Source organism: Cyprinodon tularosa, unplaced genomic scaffold (genome assembly GCF_016077235.1).
Source record: "Cyprinodon tularosa strain WSP-4 unplaced genomic scaffold, ASM1607723v1 ctg112, whole genome shotgun sequence".
Classification (NCBI taxonomy): domain Eukaryota; kingdom Metazoa; phylum Chordata; class Actinopteri; order Cyprinodontiformes; family Cyprinodontidae; genus Cyprinodon; species Cyprinodon tularosa.
Genome location: NW_024037916.1, coordinates 727,939 through 755,624, shown reverse-complemented (window position 1 = coordinate 755,624; position 27,686 = coordinate 727,939). Strand labels below are relative to the sequence as shown.

The window sequence follows — 27,686 nt, the reverse complement described above, 5'->3', positions numbered from 1 at the left end:
TGACTTTGTGTTGTAAAATTAGAACTTTGGTAAGGGCGCTGCATATGGACTCTTTGAGCTGATAACATAGTTTAGTTTGTTGTTAGCATTGACTTAAGTTTCCCTATGGAGCCTTCATGCACCGAAAGGCTCCTCTGAGTTGACAGCATGATACCACAGCAGCAGCATCACATTTAAAGCAGTTCTCAGCTTTTTATTTATTTTTTTTAGAAATTGTTCTTTTATTTCAGTGATTAGAAGTTGAAGCAGAATGAAAGAGGTGGAAAAACTAAAGCTGCCAGATAATTTTGTTCTGTTTTCTTTTTACCTGAATCTTCAGTTCCAGTAGCACATTTATTTTGTCTGCTGCCATTTTAACTACCGGTTAGTACTTGGACCTGTTGTTGGCATAGATATATACAATTACAAATGAATTTTGAGACAGATCATTGCATTTTTTTCCAACTATGAAGAGTTTTCTTAAGAAGTTCTTGCAAGAGAAGATTCATTTTAATGTATATGTGTGTTTTCTCGTTACTAAGGTTTAATTCCTTATCTGAATTTTTCTGAAAAAAACGGTGTAATTTTACTTTTCCACACCACACCTTTCTTTCTGCTTTAGAAGGATTTCCTTCTCAAGTATCCTTACAAATATTGAAACCTGACACGCATGTCATTAATCTTTGTCTGTAAACTGCTCTCTAAGTGGCTGCGGCAACATGGTCTGACTTGAACAAGTTCAGCCCCCAAGGAAAGGAAAAAAAACTTGGAGTAAACATTGGGATCTACTCTACTTTTGACATGCAAACTTTAAATATTTGCATTGACTGAAAGGTGCCTAATGTTATCTTTACAGTCTCTACACAGATAAAGTATTGTCACATTTTGTAAAAACGTTCCCCTTTTATGTAAACAAAATCAAATGAAAACCAGAAGTCCGGGTCTAATTTTAGTAGATATCAGTCCTTTTGGAAGGATTATAGAAAAAAGCAAAATCCTTTATTTTTTTGTTTGATTAAATGTGTATTTATTTCAGACACACTGAAGTGAATCAAATAAATAAATAGAAAAAGAACAGAACTGTATTAATTTTCCTCCAGAGACTTCCATCAACGGCACGTAGACAATAGGAGGAAACTACCGAGATACACAGGAAATGTTTTTGTTTACAGTAAAATCAGAGACTTTGAAAATCAGAGACCGGATGACTTTCCAACTGAAAGGACTTTATTGCCATTTATAACAAGGTTTAGGATGTTGAGCAACCATAGAAAACAATACGCAGATGAGGATGTACGGTGCTTCTCTGTTCGGAGTATAATACGAATGTGGCACGACAGGGTCCTCCCTCTGCACTGCAAGGTCCCCGCTTTGGGAATTGACCCAAGTACTGTTTGTGTTGCAGGACTTTGCTTTAAGTTGTCCTTTAATAGTTTTTAGAACACTTTTTAGTTATATTAACTTGAAAGAGTCATTTGTCACATATATTTGTTGATCGCTATTGTCCAATTCCTGATAGCGTTGCAAGACATTTGTTCATCCACACTAAAAGAATATTTCAATCAGGTCCAAGTCTGGATTGAGCCATTTCAACACCTTGATGTTTTGCTGCGAAAAAGCCCCAAATCATTTAGAAAATGGATATGAAGTTTGTATTTTTTTAAACTTATCTTCGATTTTCTTGTAAAATATGTCAAAAAAAATTTCGGCAGGATTCTTGTGCATTCACCCAAATCGAAATTTACCAACATATACCACCCTGTCATGTTCTTATTAGACAAAACGTAAGCTGCATATTTTTCTAAACAAGCTATAGTTGTTCAGGCTTTTCCTCAATTTAATGTGAATAACCTGTTTACATTCTTTCCAAAAAAAAATCTAAAAGTGCCTGTGAAATCCAAAGCCAAATTAAATCAGATGCTGTCTTTAAGCATTAGGCTCATACAAAAGTCTGGTCTCTCTGTAAAGGGAACCTTTAGAAGTAATCCGAGCAGTCAGGCATATTGTGACAAGATCTAGTTGATCAGTTTTGGTGTTGAATCTTATATCAATTTTAAATGTTTTCCCTTTGACTTGGTTGTTGTTTGTTTCCATGTAAGATTACATGGGTGTCTACATATATGGACTTAAAACTCATATTATGCCATAGATACTGAGGCATAGATTTTTAGGAGGGTTTATATGTTTTATTGTTGTTTTTAAGTATAGAAGGATATTTGCTGGGATATCCAAGAAGGAAGAATATGTTAAATGTTTTTCTCTTGAGAACATCTTTCTATGTGATGCATTTTAGATTCCTTGATAAGTATTACAAACCTTCCTGGATTGAAAGGCAGCCACAGTTGCCTCTCTTAGCCATTGCTAATGTCTTATCATCTTGGTATCAATAGATATGTTTATTCTCCAGTGTAGCAAAGTAAATCAAGTTGTTTATAAAATCGTAATTAATTAACGATCAGGATTTGATTATGAGTACTGATCTGCCTCTTAATTACTATTAAAGATGAATCCAATCTGTCATTAAGGGGGCTGAGGTTTCACAAATACAGAATCACTAACATGGGAACAAAAAACAGCTTTTTTGTTATTGAAAAAAAATTATGTCATCATGCATTTTTTTACTTATTTAAATATAATGTAACATTTATCCTGTACAGGTAAACCAATAAACACATACATCAGTTAAAAGAAAAAACAAAAACAAAAAAACAGTTAAAGCATATTTTAACTTCTGATTTCTTTGGTTGTTTTTTTATCTTCCCACTTTACCATCTGCAATCACTGTCCCCCTTTTTTATTTGCCTACAACATCAAAAAACAAAGTTCTACTTATGGAAAATGGATCCCAGATTATGATGCTACCACCACCACAGTGTTTCAATGGGGGCAAGTAAACTGTACAAAAGAAAAGAAAAAATCCCAAAACGTCCATTGACAATGTATATGCATTATCAATACTGTCGGCTGATTCTTATCTCCATTAATTATCAGATGAGTGACCAGGACAGGTTGTGTCATAGGACAACTTATACTAACACACTTTAATCTTAGGGGAGTTTGTAGATTAACCCAACAATCAATCAGCAGAGAAGCCAAGCATGTATATAAGTGAAACATGCAATTTGAACCCGTGCGATACTCCTACATATTATATCCTTGCAGCCTATATTTTTCTTTAATTCAAGATAATTTAATATATATTTAATTATAAAAGCAACAGATGTGATAAGAGGAGATAACAATGAAAATATTTGCTTTTTAGAGGAAACAGGGGCTGGATTTATCAACCTATGCATAATCCTCTGTGTATAATCCACAGCCATACATCAGTTCTTTCTATGGTTCTGAACTTGGGTCATCGGGGCTAAGCAGGGTCAACCCACACACAGCATTTGAATAAAAAACAAAAAAATATTTTCTAAGATGTTTTTGGGACATGTTGCAGAGGTCATTGAGAATATTTCCTTGCCTTTTTTTTAACGTGGTGTGACAGCAGTGCCTCCTTGAGTTCCTAAATTAACACCTAATGGTTTCTGGGGGGGAACAATGACTGGCTGTCTCCACATGCCAAGAACATTGGCTGAATGGTGGGAAACAGACCACACCTAAGCAGACAAAGGAATTCTATGGCTGGTCACCCACTTAAGTGATGTTGGTGTAAATAAACTTTAGAAAGGTGGCATGCTGCTCTGGAATCATATGCAAGACATTCTTGGAAAGACTCCCTTTGTTTGTTATTCCGGAAAACGTTTTAAATATAGGCATGTGGCATCATCATTTCAAAGTGGAGGCTTTTTTTAAATGTGTTTCTTAGTTGCAATACATTTGTTACCTGGTGTCATGAACGTATGGAAATTCGTTTCCTTTATCTCATGCTCCACTTTGGAGTTATCGTATGGCTTTACAGCGCTTTGTCTGCTCCAGTGCACTAGGTTTCTGTCACCACCTTTCTTTCTCTGGAGAACAAAGAATGGATTAACATAAAAATAAATTTTGTTTAGTGTCCTTTCACCCCTTGCTGTAAAAAGGCTTAGTTCATATTAATCACGTCTGTTGAAAAAAGGTCTCCCACCCCTCATCGGTCTCCACTCCCACAACATAGCCTGTATTTCAGGGCTCTGTCTCCTCCAAGAGCACGTCTGGGTTGCGAGTTCTGTGACTTAATGTTCGGTGCCAGGCTGCACCAAGGCGCGAGCCTGACATAGCCCTGGGAGCAGTGTATGCTCGCACAAAGAAGTTAAGGTTGTTTCTTTAGTGGAGTTGTACAGCAAGGAGCCTGAGATAAGGAGGAGAGATTAGGAATGTGAAAGATGGAGGCTGGTTTAGATGTTTACAACAGAAGACTGTTGCTATCATGTTGGTATTAGTTCTCCTCACAACTTTAAGTTTAAGAACTTACTTTTATCAGTCACAAATATTCTAAAAGAAAACATGGAGTATCTGAAATCTTGAATTATAACTTACGTAAAATTTCTCTCAAACATAAAGAAACAGTTCACATTGAAACAGTTTCAATGTGAAGTGATGGTAATTCGCTATTTTTATACACAGTGAATAGAATAGATTAGAATAGAATAGAATATCTGAATAAGGAAGATATCCAGTTTGAATCTTCAGGGTCTGTTCTTCACTTTGTGCAGATGATGTGGTTCTGTGTTTATCTATTAACCATGACCTACAGCAGGGCACAGATGTGGACGAGTGTAGACCAGCTGTTACGGAAGCTGGTCTCTTAAAATCTTAGAACGCAGTTCTCACTAGCAAAAACGGTCGTCTTGGCCTAAGGTGGAGCTTGAGTATCTCTTAAATTGGGGATTTTATGAAGAAGCATTAAAGCTGAAACATGACTGTCACCTTGTGGCAGGAATGTAATTATTGCTCCAACCTGCTTCTGGAGAAGAAAGAGCTGAAGCAAAAGACACAGTCTGCCAGGCCATCTTCTTCTAAACCATCACCTAATAGTATTTAATCCTGGAAGGTTGTGATTACCAGACCTTTGCGACCACATTGGTACCAATGGTCCGAATGTTGCCTGGATTTCTGTGATGTCAGTAGAGACAATATAGGATAGACAAAAATAACAGCAGAGCGTCTTTTACAGATAGTTCTCAGCCCTAGCAGACAACACTCACCTATGTTTTCAGCAGCAAGTCTTCTCTCAAAGCCTCTTAGATGGAATGTCTATTACAAGTGCAATTAGGGTGACTTGGATCTGCCTTACAGACGGGGTGAGGGTGCTTTCTGTGGCAGGGGGCTCAGGAAAAAACTTCTTCTTCACTGATAAGAGTCAGGAAGGTAGTTAGGGTCTCTTGAGCTTCTTTCACACTGAAAATACCAGGTTAACGTATGTTTTTCAAACATTGGTCAATCCCGCTAACTAACATTTGTCTAACTTCAAATAAGCAAAAAAAGCTGGGTCAAACCCCTCGCTGGCAAGCTGCATGGCCTCTGTCCCCCTGCGTCTCCATGTGTGGTGACACCATCTCGCAAGGTTAATGTTGACGCTGTCACCAATGCGACAGAAATCAGCAAAGTAAACAAGGGAAAAGAGAACTCAGGGAACCACCCTCTAAAACAACAACAAAAAAGAACAACAAAAATAAATGTAATAGGGATCTCTGTGTTTCTCTCTGGAACCTGTTAGAGCGCTATCCTGACCCAAGATTGTTTCAAGGTGGGGGTCCCAGGAGCAAAGCAACCTCCTTTATCCTAAACTGGAAGAAGCTTGACTTAACCAGGATTCTTTCAAGTTCTGGACAAGCTGCCATACGGCACAAAATTGAAAAAATGCCCCTGTAAGGGCATGACAAATAACTTGATAGTGAGAAGGACAATGAAAAGGACAATCAGAAGATCCTCAAAAGGAGCTGAATTTTTTATTTTTTGTTCTGAATTCAGTTTGTAGATGAACCCAGAGAACACTCATGGTAAAGGACTGAATTCATGACAATTCCAGAATTTTGAGAGTCATATTCTGTAGACTGATTAAAATAGCGACACATAAATGAATGGTATGCATAGCATGTTGCATCAAAACCTGAAGCCAAAGAGGATTAAGCTCAGTACTCATTATGAAGCATAATGTAAATGTGAAATTTAAAGTTTTACAATTTGGAGGTAAGTTCTGGAAGGGGTTCAAATGCTTTATAAAGCCCCAATATTTTAAACAGAGTACTTTCAAACCAACCTCCAGTGAAGGTTACTTTTATCTTTGGGAAAAAAAACAACCGTGAAACAATGCATTAACATCTAGAGCAAAACGCAGTTTTTGGGACATTTCCTATGGCACGACTTAGCCGATAAGTTCATATGGTTCTGATTAGACTTCCTCATTACTGCCTGTTCCTGTTTTAAATAAAACGCTGTGAAGTTCAGCTGCACCTCATGATGAACTTTGAGAAATGGAAGAAACTACTCAAATGCCAGAACATCTGACAATAGATGATGCATATCAGCATTTGATTAGTTGCATGTGAATTTTTTTACTAAAGTTACCTAATTTCATATAACCATGGATTTAGATATTTTGCTATTCTCATCACTTTATATATAAATGTTACTGAAAAACTGCATTCACTCAAAAAATATCACTTGTCTAGTACTGAGAAGACTTGCCATGTTTCTATAGATCTGTTAGGATTGAGTGTTCTTTCTACAGACAGCTGCTTTCGCTCAAACATTCCTGTTTATCTCTGTTGATACATGAAGGTATAGCCTGAGGCAGCTCAGAGAACTGGGGCGTAGGCAGTAATATTAGTACAGTTATGGACAAATGAATACAGTACAACAATGGTGAGGACACGTCAGTCTAAAAGACCTGGATCAATGTTTGCCTTCCAGGTGCGTTTTGTGGACTGCCCCAGGTAAAGGATGCTTGTCCTTACAGAGTTCACAGTGAATCCACCCATCAAATACCAAACAGGATTTTCTGGTGTTCAGCAGTTCTCTCCTTTCCACGTGAGAATGACCCAGTGTTTGTGATTTGAACTTATTTCAATGACTGAGCGTGTGAGACTTGTGGCCTTACATTCTTCTTGGAGAAGAATCTCAAAGCCTAAAGCCCAGACAACTTTGAGAAGTTGACTTTCCAGAATGTATTGAACTATTCATTCATTTTCTGTCCCAAAACCCCATGAATAGGCATCTCTGTCTAGACAAATGTTCTTGCTTCTGAGGTGGGGCTTGAACACAATGAATGATTTGTGGAAGCAACCAACATGAATAGTTTTGTTTTTATTTTTAAAAAATATTTTCTTTCTAAATGCTTCATTTCATGATGCATGTAAATATTTATTTTTTGCACCATTATATATCTACAGTAAAAGCAGCTATTTTGCATTAAAAAAAACCCCATCTTAAATCTGTTCGTGCAAAAGGCGTTCAAACCTTTTCTTCAGCAGCAAAAAAAGAAAGACATCAGTGTCGCTCTGCTTAGCAAACATAAAAAGAGACTATTACAAAAGTTGAACTGTTTTACCCTACTTCACCCCCCACACCCACTCCCTCCTTTCTTTGGCAGGAACAATGTTGCTGCATTACTTGACTGTTATCCTTCCCCCCTGATGATTTTCTTTAGCATTTTTCCCCACTCTTGTTTGAACAGATGCCGCCCCCGCTACAGGCTCTATCCTCTGGGACTGCCATAAGGCCTTGTACAATGAGGTAACACTCAATCACATTAATAGTGAGAGTCCAGCCCAGTCACTTCCTTCCAGAAAGCAACATCAAATGATATGATGTATATCAATTCCTGAGGCCAACCTGTTGTCTTTTGTCCAACTTTATTTATGGATTATAAAACAGAAGCTGAATGACCGTGTTCACCTTTCAGTCAGTGCACTACAACTGAAAGAGCTGGACTCATCGAACTAACCGGAGGTCTAGTACAGATCAGTGAGATATTGGGGCTTTCTTTTTAGAGTCACACAAAATAGATGTATCCACAGTGGTGACTATGCAAAAAATCACTAAGGGATTGACACAGCCTTCTTTTCTTTTTTGGTATCAGCTTGTCCATCTAATCCATTCGAATTCTGGGTATAAGTCTGCTTGTAAGATAAGCAGCTGGTGTTTGCATGTAAACATGGACTGTGGTGGTTCCTGCAGCTCCCAGTGTCTTGTTTCAGCCTCTCACTGGTTAAATGCTTTCAGTGCCTCAGAATCCCAAAGCAAATTTGCCCTTTGACCTTTTCTAACTTTAAAACAGTGGTGCATTTAATTTTTTTTTTCCCAGAACAGCTGAAAACTTTGTAAAAAAAAACAAAAAAGAAACAAAGAATCTATATATTAGTTAAAAGACTTCTCCATTACGGTTCAGATTATTTTTGGAGAGGCTTTATAGCAAAACATATTTGTATTTTTGCAGAGATCAAAATACCATACATGTGCCTTTGTAGTTCTTATTGAGTACTATGTTTTAGGCTGAATAGTAACTGAACCAGCAGTGAGATACTGCATAGCACCATGTTTACTGTGCAGAATAGTTTTTTTTTCTTTTTTTTACAGCAGCAAAAATTATTTCTGTGCTTTTTCTTTCACGTTGGTTTTAATGATGCATTGCACAGCAGGAAATAGTTTTACTCTTAAGAGACGGACTTCAACAAAGCAGAGTGAATCATCCGTAGCAACATGGGATGTTTTTTTTTATTAAAAAAAAAACAAATGTGTTCTGGTTGAATGGCAGCGCCATATGCAATGTAAAAGTTGAACCCTTTAAGCTGTCATTTAAAACCCTTAATATATTTCTGTAGTAGTGAACACGTAAGTAAAGCCTTCAAATTTAGTTAATTAATGATTTGTTCTATGTGGGGGAACATAAGTACATAAGAATAGAATAGAATACTTACCATTGCATATAAATATCTTTACAATGGTAAATTAAAAAATTCCAAATAACAATCTTCAATTATTACTTGAAGAAGCGGGTTTAATAAAACATGTTCAAAAGTATTTTAATTCGGAAGGCTGTTAAAGCTTAAACATTTGGTCCCAGAAGTATGACATCCATAGGAGAAAATCACCTCATAAGATGAAAAAAATATGATTTTTAGTTGGTTGAAAAATATGAAACTGAAATGTCTGCATGCATTTTAATGTTGAATGTTGTTTCCTAAACATTTCAGCTCACACCTTTTCAAATCATGGTCAAGGTAAAAACTATAAGAGCAGCACCTTATCTCAAGGCCACTCTAGTTTTTATGGTTTGTGTTTGCTATTATCTGATGGCCTTACACTTCCGATTAGCACAATACAATAGGTGTTTGAAAAGGCGAACTTGATTGAAAAAGGGGTAGATTTAAACTAGTTGTTTTACTGCAGAACAAACCAATTAAAACTCAAATAATCGAAAAGAGTTTGGTTTTAAAATCAGATTTTTTTTTTTTTATTGATTCTTATAGTTGGTTGCAGGTCACTTTTTGCCTTGTCGCGTTAACAGTCATTTAAAAATGACTGAATTGAACAGGACTTCTATTTTCCATATTGCTGGCAGGATTTTCTTACTACTTTTCCAGTTTTAAAGTATATGAGTCCAGCTCCCCATCTCAAGGTTACACAAGTTTTTGATTTGTTCCTGTCATTATCTGAAGGCCTTGTTAGAATGGTCTTTAACTCTGCCTGTTTGGCTGTATTTTGAGTCAGAATATTGTTTTAAATGTAAGTGTGTATGAGTAAAACTGTCATATTTATTTATTTTTATCTATTATTTGTTCCCTTCCCCATATGTAAGGTTAATTACTCAAAAGGGATATACTAGACAGGTAGAAGATGGAGAAGGTATTTATTCGTTTTTATTTTGTTTGGTTTTTTTGTTTTTCATTTTTATTTCAACACCTCTTAACTTGGTCAAGGTAAAAGAACAAAATGAACCCTTCCCTTTAATTCCAAGGTTAGAGATCTTATGATTTGGCATTGTCATTATCTGATGGCCTTAGACTCCTTGTGAGTATAACACAGGTCATAAATCTTCCCTGTTTTATTGTTCACCTCTGAAACACAATGTGTGGTTCAGGGAAAAAAAAAAACAACCTTTTAAACATCCGTGCTTTATTTTATTTTTTTCTCCCTCTGACAGAAGAGAGCCTCACATGTTTTGGTTCCCTCTTTAAACAAGCTCCGCCCTGAAATCAGTCGATGAAATTCAGCATCACTCTCACCACCGTCCAACCAATCCGCGCGCAGAGTGGGAGGTCTTGGAACGGTGGTCCGTGAGGGCGGCAGCCAATGAGAGCCCCCGCCTGTAGGACAAAGCGCTCGCGTCAACGACCGTTGGTTGTTTGAATCCAGCATTATTCATGCCGACCCGGCGCTTATTTAAGGAGGCGACATAAAAGCTAACGGAATGTGCTGCCTTATCATTTCCTACATGTTCATTAGCAGAGCGAACCATTGTGAAATATTTACAACAAAAAGCCACGATAATAACAGTATAAACAGTGTGGCAGTGATGATACTAACCAACAGCGTGCCCATGTGGTAGACCATGCTGCTTCTGTTAAATTAATTCATAACCCTAGTAACAGTAACTAGATCAGCAGAGAATGAACATCATAAAGGATAAAACGAATACAAATAAATATGATATAGTCGGCAGTTTCATGCTCCGACAAAATAGGTGAAATATTTTCAATCACGTTCTGTTGAGTTACATAAACATTCTCATAAACAGCATTCTTACAAACAGTTGTGTATGCATCTTTACACACACACCCATCCATACAGCCGGCCCAAAAATCTGGCCTCTGGCCATAGAACTACAAGAGTAGAAGTCGCTTCTGCCCAATACAACCAACGCGTCAGTGCCTCCTCCATATTGCAAGTGGCAAATTTGGTATTGAGTGGTTAGAAAGTAGGTTTTCAAATAAAAGAAATAATAAACGGAAACCTAAAAAATTAAGATTAGTTTTGTAAAGAAAAAATCTATACATTTTTTTTTTTTTTAGAATTTTAATGTTTGCCAATTAACCTAATGTAAACTAGAGAAAATAAATTTCACAGTGCTATGAGGATTACAAACAAAATTGCATCAATAAACAATTAGACAGAAATTATACCAAACCACAATATTTTATCGGATCTTTAGCTCTAATAACTGATCTAATAACCTTTATATTTAATAATTTTTTATATATTATGTTGTGACATCCATATGCTGCTCTCAATGATATCTCATAAATCGATCTGGATCTAATTTTACCAACGTATGCCGATCGGAGCACACTAAAAGCCACTAAAAGCCGATCGTTCCCAGGTTTAAACTGTTTTACTGGCCGGGGGAAAGGGGTATATACTTGCCTGGATGTGGGGAACTGCTGGGTATCTGCCAACAGCCCCCCCACCCCCCCGGACCAGTCACCACTCCATCACAGAGACACAGGACTAAAAACCTTGTCTTGCAAACACTCTTATCTTAGGGTCTCCCAACTCATCCTATCTGCTTTTGGAAGGAGGACAGAGTGAGCTATAATCTGAACACACTTACTCCACGCAGTAAGCTGCTTTTTGTATCTCTGCGTCTGTCCGCTCGAACCCCAGTCGGCCTCGGCAGATGGCCGCTCACACTGAGCCTAGTTCTGCTGCAGGTTTCTTCCTGTTAAAAGTGAGCTTTTCCTCTCCACTGTCACTACAAGCATACTTAGTGTGAGGGATTGCATCCCAGTCAATGAGTCAATGCAATCAACTGGTTTTCCTTAGATAGAAAACTTTGAATCAATTTGACCGTATGATCTGGTGAACTGTAAAGGGCCTTGAGATGACATGTGTTTGAATGTGAATTGGCGCTACATTAATAAACTGAATTGAATTGAATTAAGAGCCCAGGCTCTTCCATCTGCATATTTATTTGCTTCATGATTAATCATAGACCAAATTGTCAAAACCTCACCCAGCACCTTGAAGTGGAAATGTTTTTTTTTTTTTTTTTTTTTTTTTTTTTTGCTGTTTTGTCAAAAACAAAAGAAAGAAGGAAAAAAATGCCTCCTTCAAGATGGCCGCGTAATTTACGTCCGTTAAGGGTTTAGGTCCCCCCCCCCAATGCAGCGTCTACTCGCATAGATCTATGCGTGTCGCCTCACCGGCTTCAGGAAGGGGAGGAGGTTGGTTCCCGTTCTTCTACCACCCTACTAGCAGGGCGACACCGTCTCATTTCACCTCCGTCTCCGAGCAGCTTGGTCCTCCTTTGCTTTCGGGGGGGTTTAAATTGTGTTACGTTTAATTTCCCTTCTGTGTTTAAGAAGTGCCATCCATTTAAAACCCTCACCGGGAGGATCGCCTCTCGCCGCGGGGAAGAGTGAAGTTTCAACCCGCAGCTGCTGCTCTGGAGACGGGGGGACCCGAGCCTTCACGGTCCTACAACTCCTCACCTCCTTTTCCTTAATCACATATATATAGAGATAGATCTATTTTTGTGGAAGTTATTGCCTTCTTCAGTGAAGTTTTCATCATGACTCGAAGATCGTGTGTCATTTACGCCACCGGCATCGTCTGCGCTCACCTCCTGATCGTGGGGATCGCCCTGGTCGTGGCTCAGGTCTTCCAAACGATGATCCACAGCCGGCTAAAAAAGGTAAACCTGTCATTATTTCCACTGTGAGCCGCGGTGACAAATCAAAGCAGGGTCACAGACTCATCCACTGACATAATCCCCTACATTTTACTACTCTGTGTTTCTTTGGGGTCTCTAATCCAGCTGGATTAGCTTTATAGCTATTGATTAATTTGTCATGATTGACAAATGTGAAATGTTGAGGTAAAACACACTGAGTCACCTCTGATGTGAGCCTATCTCCCCTCATTTAAAGGGTCTTTAACATGGGATGCTCTTATTTAACACAATTATTATATTTTTTTTGTTGTTGAATGGGAAATTGCTGTGAAGGATTTTTTAATCCTGATGAGATTATGATTTCTGCCAGCAGCTGACACAGGTTTCATGTCCTGCTTGGCTGTTCAATGATTCCAGGAGGCAGTGGGAGAAATGTTGGTGAATGAAAGGGGGAGGGAGGTGTGCAGCTTTGGGGGAAGGGAGGTTGGGTGATTCTGGACTCTCTGCAGTCATTTCTTTAGTCCAAATTGGAAAATAAATCAGTCATAGTTTATAGAAAGTCCATATTTAATAATATTTGTTATTTTACCTAGAAGATCTCTATTGGAGCAAAGCATGCTGCTTTTATGCTCTTATGTCATTCTAAAATACCAATCTTTGCTTGTTTTTGTAGTTTAGGGGATGTGGGGGGCTGATGGGTTCTAGCCGGGGTTGGGTGGGGTCACTGGCAGCTGACCTGCTCCCCCCTTTAACATGCTGCTGATCTTTCTTTTCTCACTTGCCCTTCTGCATTCCTCCATTGAGTGCTTCCAATGCATCTTTTTCTGCTTTGCTCAAAGTAAAGTCGGAAAGGAGCAACTTGGATGCAAAAGGAACCACGGCAACAGCACCTCATCCCACTGAGACCCAAATTAAGCAAAAGTTAATCAACGGGGGGGATCTGACTTTGACGCAGCTGGTGGTTACAAGAAATGACAGCATAGCTAATCCTCTTTCCCAAATAAATTAGACCGCCTCAGACATGCTGAATGGACTCCAAAAACCCATCTAATCTGAGGCTGAACGTAGCTTTATGGAGAAGGGGGGAAATCAAAGTCTCCCTCCTGGAGGTTGATTCTTAGAGAAGCAGCACAGGAGTGTTGTGAGGAATTTGTTGGCTTTCTAACCCCTCGAGGGAATCAGTTTTACCAGAAAGATGTTGCCTAATTCCTCCTTTATCCTGCTTAAGCCAATCCCAAATCGTTCGGCCCAAATGAGAAAACTAAAATAAGGAGGGGAAAAAGCACACACACCCGCTTTTGCCACTCCTTTTCACTGAGGTGTAAAAGTCCCGAGGAACAAGGTCATGCTTAGTCTGTTTCTCATGTAAACGTTCTTGTTTAAGTGTAACTGGATTCCCTTCAGTTCACTAAAAACACTGTAGTATGTTCTGGTTTTTGATGCAGGCATTTCTGATACATGACTTTTCCAATCCCTTCAACTTTGGAAGACCTTTCCCCAAGGTTGACAAACACGAGGATTCAGTCCCACTTAGTGCTGCGAAGGTTCAGTCAGCCGCCTCTGAGCCAACAATCTGCTGTCGTTTAAAAACAAAAGGAACCAAATGTTTTCACTCTTCCCTGCTCAGCTGACGGTCATACCTTTTTTTCCAGCTTTATCTGGTTTCATTTCAGCTTTTAATTAAAAAAAGACCGACTCATCAGGACTCCAGAGGTCCCTGCCTCTTAAATACCTCTAGTTCTCTTTTTAGGGGTTGATTCTGGTGAGGCTGCGAAGGCAAACTAAAGCTAAAACTGCTCCATCAGCCATTTTTAAAAACCCGTTGTCATATTCGATGTGGTCAGTGACATTTGTTTTTCTTAAAGGTTATTTTAGGTAGGGATGAGCAGATTAAGCTCTTTTTTTAAGATAACAGTTCCAGTTTTTGCAGATTTATTATAGAAATAAAACCCATTTGAACTGCTGATTATTTGAGTTTTTTTGTGACTCATAGGAAATTGTGGAATTACTAGATTATCGTCATCCCTTCATCAGATTATGATTAAACTCTCCAAATTAAATTGATTTAAGCGAATAAAAAATAATAAAAAACGATAGTAGTTCTTGTTTTGTTTTATATATTTTTTGATAATTTAAAAGGCATATTGCCAATCAAGTATTGTCCAAAATTACACTCTCTGGTTATCAGTACATCTTTTATTTTATTTTTAGGGTGTTGGCCTGTTTGAAAGTATCATTGTGTTTTTTAATCACTTTTTTTTTTTTTTTAAAGGAACAATAGAAAAAATGTTGCAGCAAAGGTCCATTAGGGCACTTTGAACATTTGAGGCGTTCACCCAAACAGGAAGCTTTAGTCAAACCTTATGCTATATATCCGGAATGCCTGTGAAAGACCACAGAAAACAATATGTGCAGCTTCTCAGAGCGGCGGAGGGCTTTCAGCAGGGAAAGCAAGTGGAGCGTTTCTCTCGTAGCAGATGCTGATTTACTTTTCCTGTCAGCAAACACCTCGAGCCGTCATGCTGCTTTACAGCCGAGTGCTCAGGTTAAACATTACAGTGTCTTATATCTATCACCTTTCATATCATCTTGGGGAGTTCTTTCGGACACATTTTCTAAATTTTCTGAAGTTTTTCCCTTTGGGTTTTTGAGGTCTTGGCCCGTCTCCTAGCTACAAGTATGACACAATATTGACAGCGCCCCCCAAAAAACCACAAAACCATGAAGCATACGCCATCACTCTGCCCCGGTTAAAGATCTGTCTGATCTTGTAATATTTCTCAGTAGCGACGTGCTTTTCATTTCATTTATTATTCGCTTGACAGGAAATTACGTTGACAGAGAAGAGCCAAGTGTTTGAGTCATGGAAGAACCCACCCCCGCCTGTTTACATGGAGTATTACTTCTTCAACGTGACCAATCCTGAGGAGTTTCTCGCAGGAGGGAAGGCGTCTGTCAAACAGATCGGCCCTTATACTTACAGGTAACTTTTAAGTCTAGGTAACTGGGATTAAAACGGTTTCATTTGTCTTTACTTGATTTAGATATTTAAAAATAAATGATTGTAGCAAAGCATTGACTGAGATTTTCCTTGTTTTTCACAGAATACCTTTTGTTGGTTTATCACATTAAGTTGTATTAAATTAGTTTGTTGTAACCTGTTGTTTTCTGCAAATTCTCCCTATTACCGAGCTATGATTTCACTGCAGAGGGAAGCCATATGATTGTTTATCATCTGGTTTTACCATCCATAACAATCGACCAATGTTTCTGTCCTCATCAGGGAATACAGGCCACGGGAAAACGTCACTTTCCTGGAGAACGGCACCAAGGTTTACGCTCTGAATCCCAAATCTTTTGTCTTTGTCCCTGAGAAGTCGGCTGGTAACCCTGAGGTGGACATCATCAGGACGATCAACATCCCATTTGTGGTGAGACACAATGTCTGTGTGTTATTTTACATAAATCCACTTATTTTTCACTCATTATAAGAATCTCATTGGGAGATTCTTATAATTCAGACATATAAACTATGAATACATGTTGAACCAGTGAAGGATTTAACAGGAGGTCAAAGCTATAATATCTTATAAAAAGGAGGCAATGTTTAGTCGATTTTTCCTTCTATTGAACTTTTTTTTTTTTCCTTTTGTCTTTCTAAGGCGGTGATGAACGAGTTGAACTCCTACAGCTTTTTTCTGCGTACCATGGTGTCCATGTATGTGAGCAGCCTGGGAGTCGACCTCTTCATGACTCGCACTGTCCACGAGGTTCTCTGGGGCTTCAAGGACCCTCTCATGTCAAAGATCCATAAAATAAAGCCAGAAGTGGACGAATACTTTGGGCTGATGTGGAAGGTGAGGTTCCAGTCTTTTTTTTTATATTATGCCAAGCCAGAGGGAAAGCTGGCGTGCGCAGACTGTCCAGAGTTACTGAAATGACAAAATGGGGGAAGTTGGTACTAATGTCACCTAAATCTGCTTCCAAATGCTGATGGAAGATTTCGTACTTCCTGTTGACAGACAAGCGTCTTCAGTTTGTCTCCAGCAGTAAAGTAATTAAGGACATGACTTGATAGGGTTACTTTTGAGGCTCGCACAGATGGAGCTGATGATCCATTATCATATAAGTTTCAGCAACATGAAGAAAATAAACCTTTTTTTTTTGTAGAAACTGGTAAAGAAAAAAAAAATGGCAAGAAACCCCCAAAAAACGTGATTTATAGACATTTAAGTCTGTCGTCTGTAACGTGACCTGAAAGCATGTGTTGTTCCTACATTAGAGGGCTTGTCAGAACAAATATTAAAGGAGTATTTCTTTTTTTCCCTTTCCCCCTCTGGGTCGTTCATCACTGGTCATAACTGCCGTTTCTGACAGCTGTTGCTTCCACTGCTTCCTGGTCTGTTGTTCCTCACCGCAGCGTGTCTAAACATTGTGTTTTCCACAGAAAAACGGCACTCACGAAGGAGAGTTTGTGTTCCACACCGGGGAGCAGAACTACTTGGATTATGGCAAGATCGACACCTGGAATGGCCTGAGGTAAACTTTCATGTCAAGCCACGCTTTTCTCTCACTCTACTGCTGCTCTCCTGGATGATATGAAACCCCTCTGTCAGCACGTTGCTAAAACTGCCCGTGGTCCCTGATATCCACTGTTTGCGTTGTTGCAAAACCTCCATGCAAACGTCCGGAGGCAACAACCTTTGCTCTTTGGTTTTTAGGCTAAAAAGTATTGCTAAATTAGAACATTTTGGAAAGTGGGTGAAGGTGTAGTTTGGAATCGGTCAGGATGAGCAGGATGAATCCAGTTCATCCTGTTGCAGGAAATTAACTGGTTTTGTCTGTAAGAATATATATATATTTTTATTTTTTTATTTTATAGGATTTATGTTAGAAAAAAAAGATAAAATCCAAATCTTATTGATTCCTAATTTGACCAACAGTAAAACAATGTGTCTAATAATTTATTATTATTATTATAGAAAGTATCAGCATATCAATTTAGTATGAAAGGAATCCTTGTGCTGTTAAATTAAATGAAATGAGTCAGAATTTCTTATCAGGTATTTATTTACACAGCATTCTTAGAAGAAGGTGTGCCGCCTTTGATGCTGTATGAAATGTATACTGATTATAACCACTAGAGCGTCCTTTGTCAAAGTAACTAATATATAAAGTATTTTAATGGCCCAAGCAAATGCTATCATTGAGGCTTTTTAAAAATAATGTTATGTGAGACGGATACTTTGACCAGAAGTTTATTGCATCAGATCATGTTTCATACAGGAAGATTTTTGGTGCTGCAACGTTCTGCATCCATACCAGTATAAAAAACCATCGACTTTAGTGGTAAAAGCTTTCAAATACAAAAATAAGGATGGTTTGAAAGTCATAAAGTGAAGTTTGAGCAGATCTTCATGGCATTTTAAAGATGAAAGTTGTTGTAAATTCTGTAGTTGTTTGCTTTGGTCTTAAACCTAGTCAAATTAGCAGTTAGCTTCAAGATCAAGTAAAACTGTATTTGTGTTGAACAAAGATAAGAAAGGGTTTGGTTTAACATTCTTAACTCTCCGTTTTATTCTGTACGGTATCTCCAGCTTGTTTAACATTTCATTGCTTTACTCCTGTTTCCATCAGGGAAATGTCCTGGTGGTCATCCAATCAGAGCAACATGATCAACGGCACCGACGGCGCAGTCTTCCACCCACTGATCGACAGGAACGAGCTGCTGTACATCTTCGCCGCTGATCTCTGCAGGTACAAACATTTGATTTTTGGTTTTGCTCATTTGTTTACAGTCAAATCTTAGTGGCTATAGGGAGGAGGGAGACTTCCTGTCGGGGCTATGGTGTAGAAGGAAATGCCAGCTAAGTTGTTTACTCACAGACCTGCTGAGTCCATGGGCTGTTGCATTGCACGATGAGGATGGCGGTAATGGAAAGCGATAGCAGGGTTTATTATGTTGTAAATGACTTCTGTGGAGATTGGGTCTAATTTTAGTCCACATCACTTGATGGATTCGTTTGATTATTTTTTTTTTTTTTCTTTTCCCCAAGATGTTCCTCTAATCCTTGAGCTCTCACCCCTCAGGTCTATTCATCTGGCCTACGTGGAGGACGTGGAGGTTAAAGGAATCCAGGCTTACCGCTTCGCTCCCCCCAGCGACGTCCTCATGAGCCCCAAGCAAAACCCCACCAACGAGGGCTTCTGCGTGCCGGCAGGAGACTGCCTCGGCACCGGGGTGCTGAAAGTCAGCGTTTGTAGAGAAGGTAGCCCAATCAGTCCACCCTTCCCTCCTCGGTTACCTCAGACTCTGACCTAGTTATCATTAGTATCCTTTCATCATAACAACCCCCCCCCCCCCCCCCCCCCCCCCCCAAACTACTCCATGGATTGGGTGAGCGGCTCTCTGACTTTCCAGATGTTTGAGCTCATCAGATTTCACCCAACGAAGGTTCAATGATTAACTCCTCTGACTGTGTGGGCAGGTTTTATAAAGCTGTTAGTGTGTAGTAAAGCAATATCAACTTTGACCCTTTCACCTTTGCAATTATACTTGCAAGTTACCTGAAATGTATTTAAATTTTAACTTTATTCCTATACATTTGCAAAAAAAAACATTTCAGAATTTATTTAATGATCCCATTTAAAAAGATGACTCTAAGGAAGTTTTTAATCACCAGGGCACATAAAGGTTTGGAAACGGTAACTGATCAGATGCTCCAACACACCTCAATCATGTTTTGAGTTCTGCAAAAGTTGGATCCGTTTTTATGTAGAGGTGCCTAAATCAAACGGTAGCATGATTAAAATCTTGGAGAACCGGCGCCTGACTCCTCAGGTTTACTCAGGAAAAAATAAGGAACATTCATCTTTTCGGTCAAAGCTGAGGGAGGAGTTTTGCAAAGGCAGGATAAAACCAAAGATTATCCAGGGACTGATTACACAGCTTTGAGTCATTTACTGCAGACATCATAAAAATCAGTGGTGAAATGCAAATATTGGATCACCTGCTGGAAAAAACAAAGAGGCGTGTGCGCCAATCGAGCAGCATTAGATCAGTACGCAGAATATAAATTAATGCAGGTCCAACTCTTTAAATGATCCATATCATTAATTCTCATTTAAACCTGTGAAAACTTGTAGCAGTACAGCTAACACGAACAGCTAAACCTGAGTCATCCCTACAATCAAGACTTCTTACACTACAAAAAATAAGTCATTTTTTTCTTAAAATAAGTGCATTTGTTCTTGAATTGGGGAGATAAGAGACATTTTGCCAATGGAACAAGATAATTTACACTTAAAATAAGAAAACACAATTGCATTGTCTAATTTAAAGTAACTATTATCTAATTATCTTATTTTAAGAGTAAAAATACTGGTCCCATTGGCAAACTATCTCATTTACCTACTCAAATCAAGGGTAAATACACTTAATTTAAGACATTTTTTCTTATTTCTAGATCGTTTTTCAAGTGTAACTAAAAAAAAAAAAACTATATCGTGTTTTTGTTGAGACGCCCCAACCAGCTCTGTTCTGTTCATCTGTCACATGGTGGCCGTTTTGCACTTTGCCTGGGGACGCTCTGTAATAAGCTGTTGCAAATATCCTATGACCTGCTGGCCATGCTTCAGGTGCTTCATCAACCCTGAAAATGAAATGCCTAAACAAAGTCGAGGCTTATATTTCAATAGTATTTTATTAAGCAAATAATTGCTGAAATCTTCATCATTTCTTCATGCAAACACCTCCCAGCTGTCGGCAGAGTTTGCCCCTTTGAATTGTCACTGACAGCTGAAACTCTCAAGAGTTAAACATTAATGCATTACCTGCAGCTGTTACTCATTCCTGCCGTCATTCATACGGTTGTAGGGATTGTAAATTAAAAAGACCAAGCAGGAAGTTGGAGTCCATTTGGAGTCCAAATTAAGTGTTCAAGGAGAGGTTGGTCACTGGACCCTCCTTTGAACACCCACCATGTTAAGCTACCAGCTACATACTTTCAGCCTTTGTTTACATGATATAAAACATCGTAATGCCTCAAATGTTTAGCTAATCTTTTTTTTTTACCTTGGTTGTTTATTTCGTCACATTTCCATTTCTCTCTAGGTGCTCCCATCGTTGTGTCCTTCCCCCACTTTTACCAGGCCGACCCCAAGTACATAAACGCTGTTGACGGGCTTAACCCCAACAAGGAGGAGCATGAGACGTACCTGGACCTGCAGCCGGTATGCCAAACAACTTATTCTTTTATCAGGCTTTTTAACACTTTACATGTAATGAAAAAGAAAGAAATCCAAATAAAAAGCTCCCTGCTCTACTTCATCAGTTTTATGAACATCATTATATTATGCAAGGGAGGCTGAAAGGCTTGAGCCGTGATTGTTCTTGGATCTCTCCTGATTGGTACTACTGGTTTTGAAGTGGACAGAAAGATCTGATCCTTAAACTAATAAGACATCTTTTTTATGTTTAACTGAGGTTATCTTATCCTGTATCCAGACAGTATTATGCTGTTCTTATGGTGACAAAAAGGATAGTTGATGTGTAACTTACTAAAACAACTTGAGCTTCCAAATTGTTTAAAGGATTAGTTGTTTGAACATTCTGTTCTGGAAAAATGACAATGCAAATAAATTAATGACTGCTTTTAAATGGTCAGTCATTTTAGCATTTTTTTAATCCCGATTGTCTACTTTTGAACATGGCAGCTGTGTTTTTATAATCTAAAATGTGTGTAGAAGTGATTAGAAAGTAAAAAAAAAAACTTAGATTTTTTTTTTTCCAGACCACAGGTGTTCCTATCCGCGCCTGCAAGAGGGCTCAGCTCAACATCATCGTGAAAAGAATCCAAGGCTTCCCGTAGGTTTCTCTTCAACTCTGACCCACTTTCCTGTTGAGATACGCTGTCGACATTTAGGCAGCGTGTTGAGCCAGATGTTCCTTCTAACCTCTATTTCTCTTTTCTTTTTTTTTTCAATTTCAGCAAAACAAAGTTCCTCAATGAGACCATTTTCCCCATCATGTTTGTCAACGAGGTCAGCGTCTTCCCAGCTCTCAAGACACAAACCACAGATGTTCGGGTAACCATAACCTGAACTCATAAATCAACACATTCCTCTCTGTTCTCAAATGTAGACGGCAACTATTGACGAAGACTCGGCGTCTCAGATGAGGACCCTGCTCCTGATTGTCACTCTCGTGTCAAACTTCCCCCTTCTCATCATTGGGATGGGCATCATCCTGCTGCTGGTGCTCGTTGTGTTGTTCTGCAGGAATCGGCAGAAAAAGGTAAGAAGAAGCTTCTCTGCTTTTTCCCTCCACTGCAGTAATAATCCACGTGTATATTTAGCTGCCTGCTGCACGCTTACATCAGCTCAGTGTTAAAAAGACCTAGCTCCACGCTAGACTTGGAGTTGGACACACTAAAATTTCAAACTATGTTTTGCTTGTTGAAGTCTTTTCTGCCCCACTGAGCTGCTGCAAGTTTAACCCAAGTTCTGCATCTGTTCACTAACATGTTGCATTGTTTCTGTGCAGCAAAGCCAGCATGAGCCATTTTCAGCAATTCTGGATTAAATTATGCTTTGATGCTTTGTTTTTATGCTTAATGCTGTCTAGTTGTAAGCACAAGTTGAAAGTTAGAGTGGAAAGAGGGAAGGAGTTTGAAAGTGCTGCCATAGAAATGATCGAAACCTGAAGCTGCAAAAAGTCCTTTATTTCACATTCAAAAATGGGGAGTAAACACTGAAATCCATTTTATTGAAGTGTTACCGTAACAAGCTAACTGGAGGGACAACCTTCCAATAGTTAAGGGTTACTCATGTGTCACCATGTAGGGGAGGAAAAAGAGTGGAATACTGTAGTTGGGGTGATAATGATGTTTCTGATTGGAAGGTTGATGTGAAAGTTAGCAAAAGCACAAGTTACCACATCTCATTTTAAAGTACATGAACACAAAGTAAAAAAATACATATATATTTCTTTTTTTTTCACCTAACTTTATTAATATGAAAAATGACTTCTTGCATATTGGTTAGTATAGTTCCTTCATACTGAAATAAAGTTGTAATAGATGGATTTATTATAAGTATTTATTTAGAGAATATACTTTGAGAAAACTACTTACCTCAAAATGAACCAAGATGGATGGATTTATTTTCTTATAAGATCAAACAGCAAAAGCAGAACAGGTATTTATTGCTAGATGCTTTAAAAGTTTGCTTTTTGGTTATTTGCTCTTAGAAAACATTCAAAGTGATGCTTAATTGCAACATGATGTGTTATATTAACCATGTTCTAAGTTTAATTTTCTGTTTTAACCCCCCCCTTTTTTTCCCTTTTCTGTTCTAGAATGAAGTAAAACGTATTGATTTTACTGAAGCTTTTCATTCTTTTACTGTAAGTCTTCAGTTTCGCCTTTGTTTTGATTCTCATTTTTTTGTTTTTTAATTGTCCAGCTTTTATAAAAGGGATGCACCGATTAAAATGCTGTGGCCTTTTTGCTTTATTTTTGGAAATCCTTGACCACCTGTTATCAATTTTACCTAATTCCATTAGGAAAAAAGTTACTTTTAGGGAAAATAACTTCAAATGATGGAAATAAATAATTTGAAATGAAGGATTCCAGGCTTCGAAATTCTGAGCTTTACCAGCTTTACTGGTTTTAGCATCTTAGATTAGCAATTAGCATAGCTTGTAGCTGTAAATCTTTTGTGGGTGTATATATTCTACGACAGGGGTGTCTAAAGTTAGCCTAAAATTGTTGATTAGTCTAAACTGGGGGAGGAAGTGGAGGACACTGTCCCTCAAGGACTGACCTTTGACCCCCACTGTTCTTGGAGATGTAGATTCTTACCTTCGTTTAGCTTTTTAGATCCATGCCAACCTTTACAAGATCCATCGTGGTCAGAGATGCATCGAGGTTTAAAGCTCAGAAAGATGAAGAAGAGCAACTTTGCTGTTTTCTGTTAAGCCTTCCTGTTATCTGCTGAAAGTCTTGCGCGCTCTCTCTCTCTCTCTCTCTCTCTCTCTCTCTCTCTCTCTCTCCCTCCCTCACAGCCAGACAAATGTCTCACGTGTAACAAAAAAAATAAAAGTGTCTTTTTAAGAAGCTTTCGTCACTCATACGAACAACTGCTATATCAGATTTTCTTCTCTCAGTGACGGCCACCTGCTAATACGGTGCTTTCACTGACTGGAAGGAGATCCGATTGTTTCAACCCAGCAGCTAAAGCTTAAAATGATAATACAATCATTGGCCAATTTTTTTGGTGCATCTCTTATGTCATATTATTTGTTAATTTCTTTTTTTTTTTTGTGCAATATGACATCCTTATTGTTTCTCACCTTCATTGTGATACCTGTTGTTTTTATTTTTATGAACATGTATTCATAGTTTTGTGCTTTACTGTAGATCATTCCAGTCAGCATTTAAACACATCCTGAATTTGCTGTTAATTTTAAGATAATTTTTTTTTTATACTGACTCTTTTCCCTCCCTGATTCTTCCTGCTCAGACGGCGAAAGACGACACTGCATACACACAGGTCAGCGACAAACCGGAAGACTCGTCAGAAAAACCGGCCAGCCAGCCGATGAAGAACGGCTCCTACATCGCCATGTCTCCAGTGGAGGCCCAGAAGTGTTGATTGAGGACTCCCCTCCTCTAGCATGGAGAATAAGGAGGGGTCTGAGGGAGCAGCACAGGGGAGGTGTGGGATGTTTAATTTCCGTGGGTGGGGGAGGACTGGAAACACAGCGGGACACAAAACCAAGATATTGTTTAGCCTACAAAGACATTGATCTTCTTCCTGAGCACTCTTCTGTCTATCCTCCTCCGCTCTACCTGCCTGCAGGACTGCAACACAACCTAACCCCTCCCCCACAGCGTGCAAAACATCTCCGTCCTGGTAGGCCCCGAACATGAAGGGACTTCTTAAACTGGAAAGGAGGGTTCAACCAGGAATTTAAAAAAAGGGTTTTCCATAATTACACCGAGGCCAAATGAAAAACGGGGCCTAGATGTCGCTGTCGCACACGGATGCATGATCGTCTGAGCAGACCCCACATACGAAACTCAGTGTTTAGCACTAATTCGAACAAAAGGGGGCGTTGTTACAGTCGTACTCTGTCAGTGTTGCGAGAAGAGGAAAAACTTGGAGCCTTCAGAATAAATAAAGCCCTTATAAACCAGAAACCTTCAGGAGGAAAACCTCCTGGAATCAGGCGAGTTAACAGTTTTGCTAATAAAAATGGACTTTGTATATTTTATAAAGGAAAATAAAAATCAACTGAGCCTTTGTTTTCTAATACGAGTTTGTGCAGCTGCCGGTTAGACACGTTGCACCTCCTGTGCGTCAGTGAATCTGCGTGTGCGCCTTTATTTTGAAACAAACTACTGTTTTCTTTCCTATTGCAGGCACAGTTTAGTCTGAAATCTGATCTACTCATGATTCTCACCGCTTCCTCCTCTTCCTTTGGGTCCCTTAAAACACTATTTACAGAATGGAGACATTCAAAGTCCTCCTTGATTTGAGGCATCTTTGCTTTAAAATGATTGAATACATTTTCAGAAATTATCAGCAAAAAACACCATCTTGACTTACAAGGGAGACTTGAACCTGCTTTCTGCCTTACCAGGGTTCAGCGTATTCTACATGTTCAGATAAGCTGGAAACACTTCTACTGTACATATGTAAAGGGGAACTAACTGAGATACCTCTGACCAAATCCAGCTGGCAGTCCTGGGCGTGCTGAGAGACACTAACTTAACTCCAGTGTCGACACTTTTCCTCGTCCTCACTGCTACCTAATAGAGATGAAAAGCACAATTTGGATTGCGGGAATCTTTGTTTTTTTGTTGTATTTACAGCTGATCTGTCAGAGACACTGTCAGGTGCCGTGCTCGGTTCAGACCGGGACCCCGCTGTGCCGCTCGCCGCTGTGCTCTCATTCATTTTGCCAAGGAGCTGCAGGCGTTCAGGCAGGCTCAGCACACAGCACTTGAAAATCCCTGTTTTTGTCTTTCGTCTACTGTGAGTTTTGCCCTCTGTGTCCGCCACATTTATCAGACCCCCTCCTCAGGCGCTCTCTGGTAGAGAGTGAATCTAAGGCCATAATACTGTCAACTTTCCTGCACTTTGTCTGGAAAATGGTGCCAGTCTGTTTTTTACGTGTCATTTGTCCTAATTGTTTCAGTTCAAGTGGTCCGCATGAGTTCAGCACATTTCAAAAGTTGTTCATTGTGACCTGCTTTCAGACACCAGTTGGAGCGTCTTCTTTTTGATATTCTTGTGTTTTTTTTTTCTTTTGCATTTGTTGTTGCTGCTAAATTTGCCATAATCTATGGTCTCGGATTTGTATTCACCACCTAGTGCTCTCTCCGGGTCTCTGGAGGCTTTTTTTTCCTGTTTTTTTCCTGTTGTTTTCAGGACCTAAGGATGAGACGCAAAAGCCAAAAGCTTGCTGCCATCTAACAGATTTGCGTTTAATAATCATCTTTAAATCAATCATACTAAATTCACTCATTTATTTGATAGAAAAGGATCATTACATATCATAAAGTATTGTTTTAGGGGCTGTTTTAGATGGTTAAAATAACTTTAAAGGGGAATGAGCCACTCTTGCATAATCTTTTCCTGATTTTTCTTCAGTGTCCAAAAGATGTATTCAATTAATTTTTTTTCTTCTTCAAAACCTTCATAAAATTACTTTTATAAGTGTATTCCTGGAGCTGATCTAACAGTTTGCCAAAGAGCTGAGCTCTTCCCCTTTAGTTAAATCCACTCACTGATCAGCCTCTGTATTCCACTGCTATGCATGTCGTCGCCGCCGCCACCTTGTGCAAACTCACAGTTCATAGTCGTTCACCTTGCTTAATATCCCTAAAATACCTTCATCCAGGGAGCAGACTGTTCAAACAGCCGGGCCCGATCCGCACTCCACTCCACCGACCCACGAGCCCATTGGCTCATCCCTGCTCGACCAAAGATAACCCCAATCGATCCGCTCGGGGCGCCGTGTTTGCTCTCTGTGATAACTGCTGTGCCACTAAACCGCCGCCGCCTAACTTTGAAGAGTAAGGGAAAAAGAAAAAAAAAAAGTTTTGCCATCACTTATTATGGGAACTATTTGCAACCGTGATGTGAACACAGGTATGAGTGTGTGCCTTTAACACGAAGGCAAAAGATTTTAAATAAAGACAACGGATGGGTATTGCTTCGGCTTCTTTCTTAAACTCAGTGCAGAACTTGAGTAATCGGAGCTCCTTGAGCAGCAAAATCTCAGTATTACGTAAGACTAAGCAATACAGAGTTGTGGAAAAAAAATTGTGAATGTGTTATTTTTTTTTTTTTTAAAGGGGCCACATGATATTTAAGTTTTTCCAAGTTTTTGTAAGTTGTATTACTTTACTTCTTATTATAGACTGATTTAGTACTTTTCTTTTGTCCGCTCATTTCATTGTCGATCCTTTCAATCTTTTATTTGTATGAAAAATATTTTAAAAAAAGTGTAAAAGTTGGATCAGTTAGTAACCCAGTGCTGTGAAAAGTCTGTGAGAGTGGTTAACATTTCTGTCAAACTGGAGTGTTTGACTGGAAGGCTGATTATCTTGACTGGGTGTAACGTATCTAGATGAATGAAGCCCTCCTTTGCTAATTTAGTGCCATACCATTCCTTCTGTTACTCTGACTGATCTGTTTTTTTTTTCTTTTTGTTTTTTAACAACCGTCTCCCGGTTTTGATATCCTAACAGACATTTCCTTTGAGATATACTAACTTGTTTTGCTGCTGAAGATGACAATCCCCAACACTTTTGTCATGTTAGGTGCAAAATGATTTCAAAGTAATATTCCTTTTTAGTTTTGATAATTTACACTGCACAAATGTTTATACAGTGCTTTTGTAAACATTTCTAGTGTATTTGCAAAAAAAAATAAAAGGTTGCAAATAAGTGCAAAATGTGAATGTTTCTGATCTCTTCTTTTTTTTTTTTTACATCTAATTTGAATCAAATGGAAATGAAACCTAATTAAATGTTTAGTTTAAGAGAAATACACACATTAGCCTCCAATGTCAAAGAGTAAATGCATGAAATAGATAAATAAATGGCACAGCGTTGTTTATCTATTACAGATCATCTCAAGCTCAGTAAGGTTT

The 27,686-nt window shown here is 38.8% G+C and overlaps 1 protein-coding gene across 2 annotated transcripts; it reads left to right on the top strand.

Moving 5' to 3' along the window:
• Positions 1-12,098: 12,098 nt before the first annotated feature.
• On the top strand, positions 12,099-25,116 carry scarb2a (scavenger receptor class B, member 2a). Of its 2 annotated transcripts, XM_038299791.1 has the most exons (13): positions 12,099-12,541; positions 15,346-15,503; positions 15,804-15,951; positions 16,183-16,377; positions 16,968-17,059; positions 18,158-18,277; positions 18,611-18,789; positions 20,634-20,752; positions 21,313-21,386; positions 21,511-21,562; positions 21,663-21,815; positions 22,878-22,925; positions 24,044-25,116. In XM_038299791.1, exons 1-13 carry the CDS (start codon positions 12,419-12,421, stop codon positions 24,173-24,175), a joined length of 1,593 nt encoding a protein of 530 aa, XP_038155719.1. In that variant the 5' UTR covers positions 12,099-12,418; the 3' UTR covers positions 24,176-25,116. The 2 variants fall into 2 exon arrangements, with proteins under 2 accessions (XP_038155719.1, XP_038155728.1); XM_038299800.1 differs by lacking the exon at positions 22,878-22,925.
• Positions 25,117-27,686: the final 2,570 nt, after the last annotated feature.